A 20,472-nucleotide genomic window follows, 5' to 3' on the forward strand; every position below is an offset into this window, starting at 1 on the left:
GGTGCAGAGGAGGTTCACCAGGATGTTGCCGGGTATGGAGGGTGCTAGCTATGAAGAAAGGTTGAGTAGATTAGGATTGTTTTCATTGGAAAGACGGAGGTTGAGGGGGGAACCTGATTGAGGTCTACAAAATTATGAGAGGTATGGACAGGGTGGACAGCAACAAGCTTTTCCCAAGAGTGGGGGTGTCAGTTACAAGGGGTCACGATTTCAAGGTGAGAGGGGGATAAGGGAGATGTGCGTGGAAAGTTTTTTACGCAGAGGGTGGTGGGTGCCTGGAACGCTTTACCAGCGGAGGTGGTAGAGGCGGGCACGATAGCATTATTTAAGACACATCTAGACAGGTATATGAATTGGCGGGAACAGAGGGAAGTAGACCTTGGAAAATAGGAGACGGGTTTAGATAAAGGATCTGGATCGGCGCAGGTTGGGAGGGCCGATGGGCCTGTTCCTGTGCTGTAATTTTCTTTGTTCTTTGTTACTAAAACATGATCCAGACACTAAGCCAGTGGTGACCATTTGCTGCAGTCAACAAGCCATTATCATCAGCAACAAAGCAGTCTCCTTCCTGAGACAGAGTCTGTCGTCTTGGCTAATTGTCTGAACCTCTCTTTGTGTTTTTTTTTGCTCTGGAATGGTTATTATTTCCTTGGCCACTAATTGTCCAATTCTTGGCTCTCTGTACCTTAGTATTGTTTTCTTTTCTCATATTCTTAGCTGCTATGTAAGTGCTTGGTGGTTCATTAGAGGATGATATAGTACTCCCCTCAAAACCTATCTTTATAAGCATAGAACCTTCTGAGATTTACATTTTTGTTAGTTTTTTTTCTCTCTGCAATCTTAGCAATCATAAGTTGGGGAATGGAGTCTTTAAATATTTAATTGTTGGCTTTAAAATTCAACTTTGACAGGAAATGTTTCAGGATTAGTTGGGAATCGATCCCACACTCCAAACTCTTCATTTGGCTTGGTTCAAGCTACTCCATCCAAAGTCTTGCCTTCACCAACTGTTTATACCAAAGAAGCATTGGGTAAGAAATTTACTTCAATTAGCGTTGAGCCATTTGGATATGAATACTGTCAAATGTTGAGTTGAGTTGCAAATCTCTAATTAAAATGTATGTGCAACCACCCCCCCCCCCCTCCCCCAACCCCACACACACACACACACACACACACACACTCTCACACACACACACAAACTTGGTTCACCTGTCTATCTCTATCCCTCATTGTTATTTGATGGTCACTCTTTTAACTGTTCATGTCCTTAGCTCTGCAATTCCTCCATAAGCTTATGTACCCTCTTCCTTTTAACACACTCCTTAAAATCTGTTTGGGTCATATGTAGATTGGAGAGTTGGGCAGAGAAATGGCAGATGGAGTTCAATCCAGGCAAATGCGAGGTGATTCATTTTGGAAGATCTAACTCAAGAGCAGACTATATGGTCAATGGAAGAGTCCTGGGAAAATTGATGTACAGAGAGATCTGGGAGTTCAGGTCCATTGTACCCTGAAGGTGGCAACGCAGGTCGATAGAGTGGTCAAGAAGGCATACAGCGTGCTTGCCTTTATCGGACGGGGTATCGAGTACAAGAGTCGGCAGGCCATGTTACAGTTGTATCGGACTTTGGTTAGGCCACATTTGGAATACTGCGTGCAGTTCTGGCCGCCACATTACCAGAGGATGTGGATGCTTTAGAGAGGGTGCAGAGGAGGTTCACGAGGATGTTGTCTGGTATGGAGGGTGCTAGCTATGAAGAAAGGTTGAGTAGATTAGGATTGTTTTCATTGGAAAGACGGAGGTTGAGGGGGGACCTGATTGAGGTCTACAGAATTGTGAGAGGTATGGACAGGGTGGATAGCAACAAGCTTTTTCCAAGAGTGGGGGTGTCAATTACAAGGGGTCACGATTTCAAGGTGAGAGGGGGAAAGTTTAAGGGAGATGTGCGTGGAAAGTTTTTTACGCAGAGGGTGGTGGGTGCCTGGAATGCTTTGCCAGTGGAGGTGGTAGAGGCGGGCACGATAGCATCATTTAAGATGCATCTGGACAGATATAAGAACGGGTGGGGAACAGAGCGAAGTAGACCTTGGAAAATAGGCAACAGGTTTAGATAAAGGATCTGGATCGGCGCAGGCTGGGAGGACTGAAGGGCCTGCTCCTATACTGTAATTTTCTTTGTTCTTTGTATCCCAAATGTCTAATTTGACTGCATGCCAAATTTTATCTGATTAATTTCCTGTGAAGCGAAGATTTTACTACATTAAAGACATGGGTATGGTTGGGTGTTAGTTATGTTGCTGGGCCAGTAATTCAGCAGTCTGGGCTAGTGATCCGGAAACACACATTCAAATTATACCACAACAGTTGGGAGTTCAAGTTCAGTTAATTAAATAAATCTAAAATACAATCTACTATTTTTCATGGTGTCCATTAAACTTCTGGGTTTCAGTAAACATTAATGTTGTTATTAGATACCCTTTAGGGAAGGAAATCTGCTATTCACCCACAGTCTAGCCTACATGTTACTCTAGATCCACAGCAATGTGATCTTTCTTTTAACTGCCTTCTGAAATGGCCTGACGAACCACTCAGTCTAATACGAATAAAACTGGGCGACACCAGTCTGGGAGCACAGATAACGGTCCGATACTTCACAACTCCAGTGGTGGTGGCAGCTCTGAGAATCTGGGGGCAATGGAGGAGATATAAGAGAGTGGAGAGACGATTGGTTTGGACCCCAATTTCTAACAATCATCATTTGTACCGGGTAGGCTAGATGGTGGGTTCCGGAGTTGGCAAAGGGTAGGAATTAGAAGGATGGGGGATCTATTTATAGATAGGAGCTTTCCCAGCTTGAAAGCCTTGGAAGATAAATTTGAATTGCCAGCAGGGAACGGGATTAGGTATTTGCTGGTGCAAGACTTCCTGAGAAAACAGTTGCTGGCCTTTCCGCTGCTGCCGCCACAGGGGATACAGGTTAGAATAGTCTCCAGTACCTGTGTGGGGGAGGGGAAAGTTTCAGATATTTACCAGGAGCTATTGGAGGCGGCGGAAACTCCAGTGGAGGAGCTTATGGGCAAGTGGGAGGACGAGCTAAGAGGAGAGATAGAGGCCAGTCTATGGGCAAATGCCCTAAGCAGGGTTAATACCACCTCATCGTGTGCCAGGCTCCGCCTGATACAATTTAAGGTAGTCCACCGGGCACACATGACAGTGGCTAGGATGAGCAGGTTTTTGGGGTGCAAGATAAGTGTGCGAGGTGGGAGGGAAGCCCAGCAAATCATGTCCACATGTTTTGGGCATGCCCGAAGCTTAGAGGGTTTTGGCAGGGTTTTGCTAAGGCAATGTCCACGGTGCTAAAAACATGGGTGGTGCCGAGTCCGGAGGCAACGATCTTTGGAGTGTCGGAAGAGCCGGAAGTTCAGGGGGCGAAAGAGGCTGATGCCTTGGCCTTTGCCTTCCTAGTAGCCCGGAGACGGATCTTGTTAATCTGGAGGGACATGAAGCCCCTGAGTGTAGAGGCCTGGGATAGTGACATGGCTGGGTTTCTCAGTCTCAAGAAAATAAAGTTCGCCTTAAGAGGGTCAATGTTCGGGTTCACCTGGAGGTGGCAACCGTTTGTGGACTTTCTCAGGGAAAATTAAAATGTCAGCAGAAGCATTATTCCTGGGGGGGGGGGGGGGCCTGGATTGTTGTTTTATGGTTAGGGTGTGTGAAGATTGAGATGGGGGGGAAATGTTTATTTTGCCATGTTGATATCATTGTCTATGTTATTTTTATTAAAATTTTCAAATAACACAATAAAAATATTTTTTAAAAGAATAAAACTGGACATAACAAAAGGTATGGTCAGCCGAGTTGACTCTGCAAAGGTGCTCCTCACTAACAGCTTGGGACTTATGCTAAAATTGAGAGAGTTGTCCCAAAGCCAAGGAAAGCAACCTCCTGTCAGACGAGTGATAATGGTACAGAGGGAGGCTATTCAGTTCATTGAGTCCATGGCAATTCTCTGTGGAACAATTCAGTCAGACCCATTCCATCCCTCTATCCTTGCTGCCTCCACCATATCATTCAGCAATATTTCAGACTCTTCCATCACCATCCCTGGTTTGTCCAGCAGAACAGAAATGTGGTGAATGTAATATAGATGTATATATGTTAATTCACACTGTCTTTGTCAGCGCAGTAGCGCTATCCTACCAGTAGGGGGAGTAGCGCTGGGAGCACTCAGGAGCTTGTACTGGGCTCCCTTGGCTCCGCCCATGACTCTTCTCCCCCCCCCCCCCCCCCCCCCCCCCCCGTGCAGCTGTATAAATACCCGTAATGATACCTCCTGATTATCATTTACTGGCCACCCTCAGCTGAGGAATCAGTACTGCTTCATGTTTCATGTTACTTGGGGGAAAAAACACAAGAGCACAAAATATGAGGCTTCAATGCCCATAACGAAGAGTGGTTCGATATCACAATGACTGATCTAACCGGCCAAGTAATGAAGGATGTAGCTGCCAGGCTGGATATGTGGCAGATGATGTAGAAACAAATAGGAGGGAATAACCTACGGTCTCTCGCTCACCAACCTATCTGTTGCAGATGGATCTATCCATGGTAGTACTGGTTTGATGAACCAACGCAAGGTGTTTGTGAAACACAGTCTCATTTTAACACTGAGCGCACCCTCCATTATTTGGTATGGCACTACCACTAAATGGGATGGGTTTTGATTAGATTTAGCTCCAAACTGGTCGTCCATGTGGTGCTGTAGGCCATCACCAGCAGTTGAATTATATTCCAGTGAAATCTAGAAATGAATCGTCAATCCAATACCGTTTCTGGGTTAAAATCCTGGAACTCTGCACCCTAATATCACTGTGGATATAATTGACACTGTTATGTGCTGCAGCAGTTCAAGGTGGCAATTAACCACCATTTTGGGATTTGCAAATGAAATGCTGACCTGGGTACTGATGTTCAAGAATGGTTTTAAAAACATATAGGCCAGGTAAGGATAAGAGTTCCTTACCTAAAGGACATTAGTGAACCAGATGGTTTTTCACAACAACCAGTGATGGTTATCATGGTTACCATTACTGATGCTGGCTTTATATTCCTGATCTGTTAATTAAATTCAAATTCCACCAGCTGCCATAGTGGGATTTGAACCCATGACCACTGAGCATTAACTTTGGTATCTGGATTATTAGTAAGTGATATTATGCTGATAATCCCTGTTTCCTCATTAATGGTTAAATTGTAAATTGGAACATCAAGATCTGTTGGCAATTTAAAATTGAAGGGAAAAGTCGGAATGCAGAGTTCTTTGACAGAAAACTCCGAGCTGACCTTCCAACCCCAATTTCTCTCTTGTCAGCGCCAATGCTGTCTACCTCTCCCTCCACAACATCACCCATCTCCACCTGTGTCTCAACACATCTGCTGAAACCCTTACCTGTACCATTTATTACTTCTCGCCTCGACTAATCCATTGCTCTGTTGGCCATGCCTCCTTTGTAAACTCAAGCTCACCCAAAACTCTTCTGTCTGTATTTTAACACCCCCTTCGCCCCTGTGCTTAGTGGCCTACACTGGCTCGCGGTCGAACAATTCTTAGAGTTTTAAGTTCCCATCTTTGTTTTTAGATCTTCCCTGGCCTTGCTGTTCCCTATCTCTGTAACCACCTCCCTATGAGATCTCTGCACTCCTCAAAATCTTGTCTGTCATGTACTCTTCCTTTCCATTAGTCTGAAATTAACTCCCTAAACTTCTTTGCATATCTGGCTCTCAAATTTTTGACTAAATTTTTCGTGATTTGACCTAATATCTCCTTATAGTTTGATGTCAAATTTTGTTTGATACTGCTCCTGTGACGTGCCTTGTGAGATTCTACTTCGTTAAGTGCACTGCACAAATACAAGTTATTTTTGGTGCTCCTTTTGCATCCACTGTTGCCACCTACACTGATGCATTTCCGAAATTGGCTTCAAAAGGATTGACGAAGTAGCAGGTAGCTAATTCCTTTCTGTTGTTTATTTTCTATTTTCCCCGTAACAACCATGTGAGATGCGGATCTTAAAGTGTGGCGATTAGGAGTGCAAATGTATGCTCTACCATAAAGATTCATTTTATGAGTCAGTTTGTAGACTTGTGTAAACAGATTTTATAAATCAGAGGGAGGTTGAGATCTCAGGAGCAACTTGGTGAAATAATTGGGCCGTGTGCAATGTCTGAATGAAAGAAGAAATGCTGTTGCAGTTGGATGTTATTCAGGGCTACCGTAGTTCTCAGTGGTGCAAGCTTTTTATTCATTTTGCAAGTTAGGTGGATGGACGTCTGTTGTAAATATCTAGCTGTTCATGTGCCTGCTGATTGTAAAACTGGATATTTTAAACTTAAAATGAGGTCTGATGTGATGCTCTATTACTTTTGGAAACGATGAGAGCTTATTGAAGTATCAGGCGGACCCACTAGCTTAAAGCAAGTACTAGATGGAGAATCTTGGTTTAGTTTCCCGAGCAGTTGGCAAAAAACTCTGGATCTCGAGGCAAATATGGCCACTGGCAAAGGTTAAGAAAGTTGGAACTGATATTGAAGGAGCCTGAATCTGAATTAAGAGAGTTGGAAAAAATTCAAAAAATGTAACAATGTCCTAGATAAATAGTTTTATCATCTCTAATTTGTGACTAACTTAAAATTGCAAATCCAATTTAGAATAAGTGTGTAGCACAGTCCACTCTGCATAAGCTGAAGGCTCTTTTCTTGTGATAGATGCTATAATGGACATGTTTCAGGCACCGGTGATCCCTGCATTGCCTCAACTGGAAGAAAATGGAAGTGTGTTTGCAGAGGATCAAATGGAGGTACAGGATGCAGATTCCAAAACATTTTGTAAAAAGGATGGTAAGTCAAAGTGAGTTTTATCTATCTTGTGTTTGCTTGTCATAGTTCTAGCTATTTAATTGTTTTTAGAGGTGGTTCTTTTAGTTCCTCGGCCTGTCTTATCAGACTGGACTGTACCCCTCTAACTTAGTGTTTTCTGTACATTTAACCAAGTTTCATTTATTTTATGAATCCATTTGTTGCCTACAACTAGTTATTATTTTGCCCAATGTTTATCTTGGACAAATAATAAAAAAGATAAATTAGCCCATGGGATGTGAGATTCGCTAGCTAGACCAGCATTTATTGTCCATCCCTAATTGTCCTTGAGACAGTGGTGGTGATCCACCTCTGAACCACTGCAGTCTCATGTCTATAGTTAGCCATGTTTGTATCATCGCCATCTTTTTTTAGTTTCTAGTCCAGTGAGACCTCCCGTGTATTTTTTATTATTTAAAAAAAATTTAGAGTACCCAATTCATTATTTTCTAATTAAGGGATAATTTAGCGTGGCCAATTCACCTACGCTGCACATCAATGTGCAAACTCCACACAGACAGTGACCCAGAGCCATGATCGAAGCTGGGACCTCGGCGCCGTGAGACAACAGGGCTAACCCACTGCGCCACCGTGCTGCCTGCCTCCCCTGTGTTTAACATGCTGATGTGATGTTGAGATTTGCCTCAATTTTATTTCAGATTTCACTTCGAATCCTCTCCTCTCCTTGGGTGTTAATAGATTTCTAGTGCTGGGGCAGAGCTAGGAACTTCAATCCAGTGCTGTCAAAACCCATTGTTTGATTGTACAATGTGCCTTTATTAAATGCTGAACGTGATTTAAAATTTGTCATTAACTTTTACCCCATATGTATCCTCTTTTTATCCTTTCATGAGATGTGGCGTCGCTAGGAAGGCCAGGAATTGTTCCCAAGTGGCCTTAAGGTGGTGATGAATTGCCTTCTTAAACCGCTGCAGTCCATCCTCAAGGGATTTAATTGTCTTTTAGCCATGGGCGAACATCTGACATTTCATCTTCGGAACCTCGGTTACAATTCAACCCACGCTAATGGAATGCCAACCTTTTTTGTATCATCCTATATAAAAGTTTAGTGCACATGAACCAGAGTACAAAATAATTATAACAAGGCATTCCCCGCTTCAATTCAAGATCATAAAATTGACTGGTGTATTTGTAAACTGCAAAACTTAAATGTCACAAAACCCTATACAATCTTAATGAGTTGAAATGAAGACTCCTTGCATAATTGGTTAAGGGGCTGGTTTAGCACACTGGGCTAAATAGCTGGCTTTTAAAGCAGACCAAGGCAGGCCAGCAGCACGTTCAATTCCCGTACCGGCCTCCCCGAACAGGCGCTGGAATGTGGCGACTAGGGGCTTTTCACAGTAACTTCATTTGAAGCCTACCTGTGACAATAAGTGATTTTCATTTCATTCATTCAATTGCCCATAGGTGTCATGCATGCTCACGGAGTCAGAAATCTATGGGTTTAACTTTTCACCAGGTGTCAGCGCAGCACGTTTTCCACTGAGTGAAAGGGTCTTGGGTTATAGGCTTATTCCAAAGACTTGAGGACATGAAATTTGCTGATATTTCAAAGCCATTCGGAAGGAATGCTACACTGTTGGAGATGTCAACGTTTGATAACATTTGCTTAGACCTTGCTTGACCTTATTGTTTCAGGAGGACATAAAAGATCCCATGACAGTTCTAAATGTGCATTAGAAGTACTCCAATTTTTTCTTTTAATTGACAGATTAGCTTGGGCATTTATCCCACTGCTGTTTGCGTGACATTTGTACAGAATGGCTGCCGTGTTTCCCTTTGTTACAAAAGTTGCCTTGAGGTCATCAAAAGTGTTACATCAATGCAGGGTTTCTTGTTTTTCATTTATTGACTTTCCTAATATTTTGTTACAATGGTATAATAATCCTCGCAAAACCCACAGGGATGACCCAATAGATCTCCCCGTGGGGCTCGTGGAGAGCAAGGGCGGAGAGAATTCTAAAATGTCTCTTTTTAGATGGTTTGAGGTCTTTGACATGTGTGGAAAATTAGACCTAGTGTACAGAATGGATGCGATATTTCTTCCAAGTGAAATCTGTTGCAGGAGACGATTGGCAAAAGGTAGTACTCCTGACTGCCCCGACTTTCAATGTGATCAAAAGCCTTACCTACCTGGCAGCCCCAGATTCAAAGACCTTTAATAAGCTTGTAATGCATGTTGTAGACTATTACGACCCCAAACCATCGGTGATCGTGCAGAAATACCTGTTCAACACCGCTGGGTGAATTCCGGGGAATTGGTAACGGAATTCTTTTTTAAAAAAAAAACAATTTAGAGTACCCAATTATTTTTTCCAATTATGGGGCAATTTAGCATGGCCAATCGACCTACCCTGCACATCTTTTGGGTTGTGGGGGTGAGACCCATGCGGACAGGGAGAGAATGTACAAACTCCACATGGACAGTTACCCAGGGCTGGTATCTAACACCGGTCATCGACGCCATGAGATAGCACTGCTAACCACTGCGCCACCATGCTACCCTTGGTCATGGAATTCCTGACCAACCATCGTAAACTTGCTGAACACGACTGGCTATCACCTTCCGGAGATGTTACGAGACTGTCCAGTGCATGGCATTAATAACATGGCAACTCAACTGTTGGCAGAACCGTCCTTGGATCTAAAAAAGGGCCGTAGGATTTTCCCTCTCACATGGAAAAGGGAGTCCCGGAACTCCAAGACTCCATAATAGACATGGATGTACATAGTGCTGGCTGCCGCCCATTCCAGTGATCTATCCCATCAAGATAACCATCCAGTTGGATGGTGACCCCTTGGTTATGGAAATAGATACAACGGATGCTGTGTCTCTCATTGGACAAAAACCATACAGGAAAATTGTATACTGGAGAACCATTAACCATTATTGGGACAACGGCGACTCCAGTCACCTAGAGGCAACAATCAGTTCAACTGCCACTGCTAGTGGTGCAGGGGTTGAGACCTAGTCTGGGTCTCGGGTGGTTACAAAGACTCTACTTAGATTGGCAGCAGATGATTATAATGGGTACAGGCATATTATATGGGTGTCACAGTAGCAAAGTGGTTAGCACAGTTGTTTCACAGCGCCAGGGTCCAAGGTTCGATTCCCGGCTTGAGTCACTGTCTGTGAGGAGTCTGAATATTCTCTCCGTGTCTGCGTGGGTTTCGTCCGGGTGCTCCGGTTTGCTCCCATAAGTCCCAAAAGATGTGTTGTTGGTAATTTGGACATTCTGAATTCTCCCTCAATATACCCAAACAGGTGCTGCAATGTGGCGACTGGATGCTTTTTACAGTGACTTCATTGCAGTGTTTAATATAAGCCTACTTGTAACAATAAAGATTATTATTATTATATCTGGGAAAATACCACTTCCGGTGGCAGTTATGCAGCAATAAGCCACACATGTGGGAGCTCCCGTTTTAAAGAGATTTTTCGGCTCTTTTGAGAGCCCAAAACGGAAATTTTTCGACGTCTCCCGGTGGGGGAAGGTGTGCTGAACGACTTTCCCTGCAGTCCATGACTCGAACTCGGAGTGGAAAGGTGGAAAAAACAGCAGCAGCTCCTCAGAAAAAACGGGGGAAGGGATCCAAGATGGCCACCGACAAAGCTCCAGGGGAGTGGAGACTCTGGGCCCAGAAACAACAAACTGATCTCCTGCGCTGCTTTAAAGAATTCAAGGATGAAGTACTGAGCTCTCTGCAGGAAACAAACAGAAGGCTGTCAGAGATTCAGTCCACCCAGGGTGCTGCCATCAAGAAGTTGCAGACGCAGGCCATTGAACGAGAGGAGGAGGCCGTGGTCCTCGTGAGTAAGGTGGAGGGGCACGAAGCACTCCACAAGAAGTGGCAGGAACGCTTCGAGGAGCTGGATCACCGCATGAGGCGGAAAAACCTGCGGATCTTGGGCCTTGCGGAGGGGCTGGAGGGATCGGACCTGACAGCCTATGTGGCTGTAATGCTGGGTTCGCTAGTGGGGGCCGGGTCTCTCCATCTGCCCCTGGAGCTGGATGGAGCACACAGAGTACTGGCCAGGAGGCCTAAGGAGAATGAACCCCCGCGTGCGGTGCTGGTGAGGTTCCACCGGTTTAGTGATCGGGACTGCGTGCTGAGCTGGGCCAAGGTGAAGAGCAGCAATTGGGAGAATGGGGTAGTGCGGATCTACCAGGACTGGAGTGCGGAGGTGGCTAAGCGGCGGTCCGGATTTAATCGGACGAAAGAGGTGCTTTATAGAAAAAAGATAAAGTTCGGAATGTTGCCGCACGCACGCCTGTGGGTAACTTATTCGGACCGGGACCATTATGTCGATTCCCCGGAGGAGGCGTGGGCCTTCGTGCGGACGGAGAAACTAGACTTGAACTAGGGGTTGGGGGTTGCGAGGTCGGCTGTAAGATATTAGTGCTGGATTCGGCTGTTGCTGTGTTCTCTTTTTCTTCTGTTTTTTTTCTTCTTGTTTTAGTACTTTTGCAATTTTGATATGGTTATTTACGGGGGGGTTGTTCTGCTATGTTTTTGTTTTTGTGCTTGGGGCATTGTTTGGGCTGTGTATCTTGCGGGGAGGGTCGGGGGGGTATGTTGTATTCTATGTCGGAGTGGGGGTATGGAGGGGGGCTGATATTTGGGAGCTGCGTCAGAAGGGTGTGGTGGGGCAGGGCGAAAGCGCGGGCTTTCCTCTGGTTTCCCGCGCTGCGGGGCTGGGGGGGCGGAGATGGTGACGGGGGAGGTGGGGCCTTAACTGGTTCTTCCCCGCGCTGGAGCGGTGCCAGGAGGAGGGATAGATTGGGGAATGATCCCACTTCGGGAGGGGTCGGGCTATTGGCGGGAGTTTCCGGGGTCAGCAGAAGTTAGCTGACCCACGGAAGTACAATGGAGGACGGTTCGCGGCTGGGAGGGTTCCTAGCCTGGGGGGGAAGGGAGGGGGGGAAAGGGGAATACCGGGTTGCTGCTGGTAGGGTCAAGAAGGAGCTGGTGGGGGCTGGGGGGACAGAGGTGAGGGGTTGTCGCTATGGGGACGGGGTCGAGCAGGGGACGCTGGCCTGGGGCGGGCAGTCGACGGGCTATGGCTAGCCGACGGGGGAGGGGGGCGGGACGCCCTCTGATCCGGTTGGTCACCTGGAATGTGAGAGGGTTGAATGGGCCGGTGAAGCGGTCAAGGGTACTGGCTCACCTGAAGGGGCTAAAGGCGGATGTGGCAATGCTTCAGGAGACCCACCTGAGGGTGGCGGACCAGGTCCGCCTGAGGAAGGGATGGGTGGGGCAGGTTTTCCACTCGGGGTTGGATGTGAGGAACCAGGGAGTGGCGATTCTGGTGGGGAAAAATGTGTTGTTTGAGGCATCGGAGGTGGTGGCGGATAAGGGGGGTAGGTATGTGATGGTTAGGGGCAGGCTACAAGGAGAGAAGGTGGTACTGGCTAGTGTGTATGCCCCAAATTGGGACGATGCGGGCTTTATGAGGCGTATGTTGGGACGGATCCCGGATCTGGAGGCGGGAGGTCTGATCATACGGTGATCATACACTTCAATACGGTGTTGGATCCTTCACTGGATCGGTCCAGCTCTAGGACGGGTAGGAGGCCGGCGGCGGCCAAGGTACTGAGAGGGTTTATGGATCAGATGAGTGGAGTGGATCCATGGAGGTTTGTGAGGCCGAGGGCACGTGAGTACTCTTTCTTCTCCCACGTACATAGGGTCTACTCTCGGATAGATTTCTTCGTGGTGAGTAGGGGACTGATTCAGAGAGTGGAGGAGGCCGAGTATTCGGCCATTGCAATCTCTGACCACGCTCCGCATTGGATAGAGTTGGAAATGGGGGAGGTGCGAGACCAACGTCCGTTGTGGCGGTTGGATGTGGGGTTGTTGGCGGAGGAGGAGGTGTGTAGGAGGGTCCGGGCAAGTATTGAGGGGTACCTTGAGGTGAATGATACGGGGGAGGTTCAGGTGGGGATGGTCTGGGAAGCCCTGAAGGCAGTAATTCGTGGGGAGCTGATATCCATCCGGGCACACAGGGAGAGGAGTGAGAGGGATAGACTGGTGGGAAAGATGCTGGAGGTGGACAGGAGGTATGCAGAGGCACCAGAGGAGGGACTGTTGGGGGAGAGGCGCAGCCTGCAGGCTAAATTTGATTTGCTGACCACTAGAAAGGCTGAGGCACAGTGGAGGAAGGCACAAGGGGCAGTGTACGAACATGGTGAAAAGGCGAGTAAGATGCTGGCTCATCAGCTGCGTAAGCGGGATGCGGCTAAGGAGATTGCTGGAGTGAGAGACAAGAGTGGGAATGTGGTGCGGAAGGGGGTAGAGGTGAATGAGGTCTTCAAGGACTTTTACGGGGAACTGTACCAGTCGGAGCCAACGGGGGAGAGGAGGGGAATGGAGAGGTTCCTTGACAGGCTTTCTTTCCCGAAGGTGCAGGAGGAGAAGGTGGAGGGGCTGGGTGCGCCGATTGAGCTGGAGGAGCTAGTTAAGGGGATCGGGCGGATGCAGTCAGGGAAGGCACCGGGGCCGGATGGGTTCCCGGTGGAATTTTATAAAAAGTTTGTGGACCTAGTGGGTCCCTTGCTGGTGCGGACACTCAACGAAGCGTGGCAAGGGGGGATGTCACGGGCGCTGATCTCGTTAATTTTAAAGAAGGACAAGGACCCCCAGCAGTGTGGTTCATACAGGCCCATATCTCTCCTCAACGTGGATGCTAAGGTGCTGGCAAAAATCCTGGCCACCAGGATAGAGGACTGTGTGCCAGGGGTTGTGCATGAGGACCAGACAGGTTTTGTGAAGGGAAGGCAGCTGAACACGAATGTGCGGAGATTGCTGAATGTCATTATGATGCCGGCGATTGAGGGGGAGGCAGAGATAGTGGTGGCGCTGGATGCGGAGAAGGCCTTCGATAGAGTGGAGTGGGGGTACCTATGGGAGGTGTTGGGGAGGTTTGGATTTGGTGAAGGGTTCATTAGATGGGTAAGGCTGCTATATGAGGCCCCGATGGCATGCGTGGCCACGAATAGGAGGAGGTCGGAGTACTTCCGGCTTTACCGAGGGACCAGGCAGGGTTGCCCCTTGTCCCCCTTGTTGTTTGCACTGGCAATCGAGCCGCTGGCGATGGCATTGAGAGATTCAGAGAGGTGGAGAGGCTTGGTGCGAGGTGGAGAGGAACATAGGGTGTCGTTGTATGCCGACGACCTGTTACTGTATGTGGCGGACCCGGTGGGAGGGATGCCGGGAGTGATGGAGTTACTAGCCGAGTTTGGGACCTTCTCAGGTTATAAATTAAACTTAGGCAAGAGCGAGGTGTTTGTGGTGCACCCTGGAGACCAGGAGGAAGGAATTGGTAGGCTCCCGCTTAGGCGGGCAGGGGAGAGCTTTAGGTACCTGGGGGTACAAGTGGCCAGGGACTGGGGGACTCTCCACAAGCATAACTTTACCAGACTGGTAGATCAGATGGAGGAGGAGTTCAGGAGGTGGGACATGCTGCCATTGTCGTTGGCGGGGAGGGTGCAGTCCGTCAAAATGACAGTGCTTCCAAGGTTCTTGTTCCTTTTTCAGTGTCTGCCCATATTTATCCCCAGGGCCTTCTTTAGGAGAGTGACCGGCAGTATTCTGAGCTTTGTGTGGGCACATGGGACTCCGAGAGTGAGGAGGGTATTCCTGGAGCGAGGAAGGGATAGAGGCGGGCTGGCGCTGCCCAACCTTCTGGGGTACTATTGGGCAGCCAATGTGTCAATGGTGCGTAAATGGGTGATGGAGGGGGGAGGGGCCGCGTGGAAAAGAATGGAGATGGCGTCATGTAGAGGTACAAGCCTGGGTGCCATGGTAACGGCACCGTTGCCGCTCTCCCCCAAGAGGGTTACCACGAGCCCGGTGGTGGCGGCGACCCTAAGAATCTGGGGACAGTGGAGACGGCATCGGGGGGAAACAGGGGGCTCGATGGAGGCTCCACTGGGTGGCAACCATCGGTTCATCCCGGGGAACACGGATGGGGGATTCAGGGGATGGCAAAGGGCGGGCATCAGCAAATTGAGGGACCTGTTTATTGGCGGGAGGTTTGCGGGCCTGGGGGAACTGGAAGATAAATTTGGCCTTCCCCAGGGGAACATGTTCAGATACCTGCAGGTCAAGGCGTTTGCTAGGCGACAGGTAGAGGGATTCCCTTTGCTGCCCTCGCAGGGGACGATGGACAGAGTGCTTTCGGGGGTGTGGGTAGGAGAGGGGAAGGTGTCTGACATCTATAAGGTAATGCAGGAGGTGGAGGAGTCGTCAGTGGAGGAGCTGAAGGCTAAATGGGAGGAGGAACTCGGGGAGCAGATAGAGGATGGGACTTGGGCGGAGGCCTTGGAGAGAGTCAACTCCTCCTCCTCATGTGCGAGGCTTAGTCTCATCCAATTTAAGGTGCTGCACCGGGCCCATATGTCCGGGACTAGGATGAGTAGGTTCTTCGGGGGTGAAGACAGGTGCACCAGATGTTCGGGGAGTCCTGCGAACCACGCCCATATGTTCTGGGCATGCCCAGCACTGGAAGAATTCTGGAAGGGGGTGGCGGGGACGGTGTCGAGGGTGGTTGGATCCAGGGTCAAACCAGGGTGGGGACTCGCGATTTTTGGGGTTGGGGTGGAGCCGGGAGTGCAGGAGGCGAAAGAGGCCGGTGTCCTGGCCTTTGCGTCCCTAGTAGCCCGTCGAAGGATTCTGTTACAATGGAAGGATGCAAGGCCCCCAAGCGTGGAGACCTGGATCAGTGACATGGCGGGATTTATAAAATTGGAAAAGGTCAAATTTGCCCTGAGAGGATCAATGCAAGGGTTCTATAAACGATGGCAGCCTTTTCTGGACTTCCTGGCTCAGAGATAGGTAACTGGGTCAATAGCAGCAGCAGCAACCCGGGGGGGGTGCAGGGTGCATTATTGTAGTGTTTATTCTGTAACTTTATAGTGTGTTAATTTGCGTTGTTAAAATGCTGGGTTGTTCATGGGGATGGAGCGAATGTATATGATTGTTAATATTATTGTTATTTTCGGTACTTTACTAAGGTGCGTTATTGTTGTATAAAATCAAAATTTCTCAATAAAAATTATTAAAAAAAAATAAAAATATCTGGGAAAATACCCAAGAGATTATGGGGGCCATGGCCAAACTTTACATGGATCCAGTCTATTTGAGGGACCATCCAGTTCCATATGCCCTGCTGTCAATGGTGGACAGCAAGCTGAGCCAGCTGGAGAACTTGGGGATTATTGGCCTAGTCCAGGTTGCAGAATGGGCAGCACCAGGTGCCCAGGCCAGACAAGACCACCCACTTGACTGGTGACCATAAAATGACGGTCAACAAAGCCTCCTGTAGGTATTGAATGTCACATGGAAGACCTATATGCAATGTTGGCTGGGGGGGCCATTCTTTCTCCAAATTGGACATGAGCCATGCGTACCTCCTTCTGGAATTGGATGCGGAGTCCAGGAAATATGTGGCCATTAATACCCCCAGGGATCGTATGGATATACCGGGTTCCCATTTGGCGTATCATCCGCCTGTGCTATCTTTCAGGGGGTTATGGTAAGAGCATCCTTCAAGGTATCCCCAAGGTGATGGTCAACCTGGACGCTGCATTGATTACAGGAGCCTCCAAGAAGGAATACCTGAATAACTTGGGAGAAATTCTCTGCCGTTATTCTGAGGTAGGTGTCTGCCTGAAAAGGAGCAAGTGCATCTTGGAGGCAAGAGAGATCATATAGCTGGGGCATCAGGTTGAGAAGGACGGTTTGCATCGATGGAAGAGAAAATCTAAGCTATTAAGGGGGCCAGAGAATACAACAAGGGCCCTTCTCCCTTCACTGTGGGAAAGCTGCGAGCGATCTCTCAGCGACCCTCCCGACACCCGTCCGCTAGGAAACACTTTGAAAACCCTGCATTACACTATAAAGCTGTTGTTTTTGAAATGGTTGGGTAGGAGCCATCGATAGTGCTATCAAGTGATACTTACTCAGCATTAAACTGCTCACGGACACTCGGTTTGGTTCCGCCAGGGTCACTCAGCTCCCAACCTTAATACAGCCTTGGTTCAAACATGGACAAAAAACCTGAATGCCAGAGGTGAGGTGCGAGTGACTGCCCTTGACATCAAGTCAGCATTTGACCGAGTATGACATCATGAAGCCCCAGCTAAACTGGAGTCATATAGGATTCAGGGGAAAAATCTCTGCTGGTTGGAGTCCTACAAAGGAAGATGGTTGTGTTGTTGGAGGTCAATCATTTCAGCTTCAGGGCATTATTACAAGAGTTCCTCAAGGTAGTGTCCTGGATCTAACAATTTTCAGCTGTTTCATCAATTACCTCCCATCGTAAGGTCAGAATTGGGGATGTTCGCAGATGACTTCACAATGTTCAACACCATTCATGACTCAGATAATGAAGCAGTCCATATCCAAATTCAGCAAGACCTGGACAATATCCAAACTTGGGCTGACAAGTGGCAAGTTACAACCACGCAAATGCCAGGCAATGACCATCTACTACAAGAGAGCATCTAACCGTCACCCATGACATTCAATGGCATTACTATCACAGAATCCCCCACAATCAACATCCAGGATAATATTGATCAGAAACTGAACTGGACTGGCCATATTAATACTGTTGCTGCCTTTCTGACCTGCCCAACCATTCCAAAGCCTTTCCACCATCTACAAGGCACAAGCCCAGAGTGTAATTAAATACTCTCCACTTGCCTGGATGAGTGCGGCTCCAACAATACTCAGAAAGCTCAGCACCATCCAGGACAAAGCCCGCCTGATTGCTCCCCCTTCCACAAAGGATCAAATCCTCCACCAATGAACAGTGGCAGCCATGTGTGCCATCTAGAAGATGCATCACACTAACTCATCAAGCTTCTTGAGACAGCACCTTCCAAACCCATAACCGCTACCATCTAGAAGGACAAGAGCAGCAGATACCTGGGATACCTGGAGGTTCCCCTCCAAGTCACTCACCACCCTGACTTGGAAATATATCGCCATTTCTTCACCGTCATAGAACATACAATGCAGAAGGAGGCCATTTGGCCCATCGAGTCTGCACCTACCCACCTAAGCCCTAACTTTCACCCTATCCTCGTAACCCAATAATCCTTCCGAACCTTTTTGGTCACTAAGGGCAATTTATCATGGCCAATCCACCTAATCTGCACGTCTTTGGACTGTAGGAGGAAACTGGAGCACCCGGAGGAAACCCACGAAGACACGGGGAGATGTGCAGATTCCGCACAGACAGTGACCCAGCGGGGAATCTAACCTGGGACCCTGGCACTGTGAAGCTATCCACTTGTGCTACCATGCTGCCCAGTGCTACCGTGCTGTCCCGTAGGCCAAAATACTGGAAATCCTTTCCTAACAGTACCGTTGGTGTACCTAAACCTCGGACTGCAGCGATTTAAGAAGGCAGTTCACCACCACCTTCTGAAGGGCAACTAAGGATGGGCAATAAATGCTGGCCTAACCAGCAGTTCCCACATCCCATAAATGAATCTTTAAAAAAAGAACCTGGTGAGGACATTCCTGTTTATGATGAAGATCGCTGTTTGGTGCTTTCTCAGAATAATGTAGTTGAGCACTAAGCATTGGCACTATAATACTTCACACTGTCTTTCCTCTTCTCATTGTATGCATATGGTTTTCATTAGCAAAGTATATATAGTCACAAAATCTTCAAAAAACACAGTTTATTTTCTAGTCAAAAGGCTGCAATGCAGCATTCGGCATATAGTTCCCAACCAGGACTTACCAATCATGCCGTCCCAATCCAGGCCAGCTTTTAAGGATTGATTTCATGAGCCCCAGCTGCTAGACCTCAGCACATCAGTGGGGAATTCTTATTCCACGAAACCCATGGGGAAATCAATTATGTTAACCCTCATGAGAACCAGAGGGACATTACAGGGACTTAGATCTTGGTGGAAATTTCTGGAAGTGTTCTGTGACTAGTTTCTCTTGAATAACACCCCTTAATTTGTTTGCCTCCATTTATTTCCTCAAGACAACTATCAATCCATGGAAACTCAGGGTATGGATTTTGCTCCACCTTCCACTTTTCAGTTTTCTATCTTTGAAGATGATGCCAGTGGTGTAAATAGGTATGTCGAGCAGTTTCTTATCGCTTTATTTTTTTGAAAAACTGTAACCAATTTGACTCTTGTTAATTAGCATTGTGATGTTGCAGCATACAAAATGACTTGAACAGTAAACCTGCAGAATCGAAGCCATGGGGAGAATTGTCTGAGAAACCGTTCACTGCTAGTAAAGCAAAGGTAAGACTTGTTTTTTTTTTTTGCTGCCCTCCCAAAGTGGTTCACACACATTGAATTATTTCTTGGAGCATAGCAATGCAGCAACTATTTTGTAACAACAACAATGAAATGATTGACCTGTTAGTTTATGGTGGTGGTGGTTCAAGAAGCAATGTTACTAGCACACTTGGGACACTAGGTACCACGGATCTTTAATGTCCTTTAATGAATCACAGAACAGGCAGACTGGATCTCTAGTACTTCTGACAATGCCACATTCCTTTAGTAATGCAATTAAATATCAGCTTAGATTATGTTTTTCAGTTCTGTAATTGCGGTTGAACCCAAACTTTCGAACAACAGAAACAAAATTTCAGTTAACGTGAAACTAATGTTGTGGCTGTAAGAGAAGCTTATTCATTTTCTAACCATCTTCCAAGTGTTTGGTATAAATCACAAAGAAGAAATGCCCTAGTCAAAATATCCTAGTGTCCTTTCATTGGAAAGCAGAAACAAAGTTTTTAGGTTGTTTCAGGTTTCCAATGAAAGTTCATCAACCTGAAAGATTATCTATTCCAGCCTCCACACCTGCTGCCTGACCTACTGAGTATTTCCAGAATTTATTTTATAAGTTGGCAGTTTCTGCCGTAGAAGTAACTATGACATATTTCATCACTGCTTGCTATATATACTTTCCTGTTGAAAATGTATTGAGTATTTTCATAACTCTATTGGTTGAAATCACTTTGTGATGTCACATAATCATTATGATATCATAAATTGCCCCAACACACTGTGTCTCTCTCTTTCATTCCCCCCAACCAAGAATAAAAAGCCTTAAAATCATTTAATGTTACACACCTACTCAGTTCTTTTCAATAATAATGTGAAAACGTCCAGTAAACCAGCAATAATGTTTTAATTCAGTGTTAGGGAAAATTTATTCCAAATCTATATCTTGTAACTTATTTTGCAAAGTATGAAATTGACTTTTTTAAAAAACTTTTGCTCAGGGTACAGATGATCGTGCTATTTGGGCTGCTTGTGATAACAGAACCCTGGCAATCAATCCCAATGATACAGCGGATTTTGCCTTTGCAGCCCCACTAGCATCGACTCCGTTCTATGGGGTACCATCGCAACCGAAGCAAGATTCGGAGGATTACAGTGAAGGTAAGAATCTGTTTTATGATGTCATCTTCAAGCAGTGATTGGAATGTGTAGTACAGCTATCCCTCGTTCAACACTTCTAATGTAATCCTAAAA

General features: G+C 47.0%; 1 protein-coding gene across 1 annotated transcript in view; it reads left to right on the plus strand.

Moving 5' to 3' along the window:
* The window catches only part of bub1 (BUB1 mitotic checkpoint serine/threonine kinase), a 146,658-nt gene that overhangs the window by 86,308 nt on the left and 39,878 nt on the right, over positions 1 to 20,472 (plus strand). The window contains exons 12-16 of the mRNA XM_038799122.1: positions 912 to 1,031; positions 6,770 to 6,901; positions 18,957 to 19,053; positions 19,140 to 19,227; positions 20,220 to 20,379. Of these exons, the coding sequence (XP_038655050.1) occupies positions 912 to 1,031; positions 6,770 to 6,901; positions 18,957 to 19,053; positions 19,140 to 19,227; positions 20,220 to 20,379 (597 nt within the window). The remainder of the gene's footprint in view (positions 1 to 911; positions 1,032 to 6,769; positions 6,902 to 18,956; positions 19,054 to 19,139; positions 19,228 to 20,219; positions 20,380 to 20,472) is intronic.

The sequence above is a fragment of the Scyliorhinus canicula genome, chromosome 6, assembly GCF_902713615.1.
Source record: "Scyliorhinus canicula chromosome 6, sScyCan1.1, whole genome shotgun sequence".
Classification (NCBI taxonomy): Eukaryota; Metazoa; Chordata; class Chondrichthyes; order Carcharhiniformes; family Scyliorhinidae; genus Scyliorhinus; species Scyliorhinus canicula.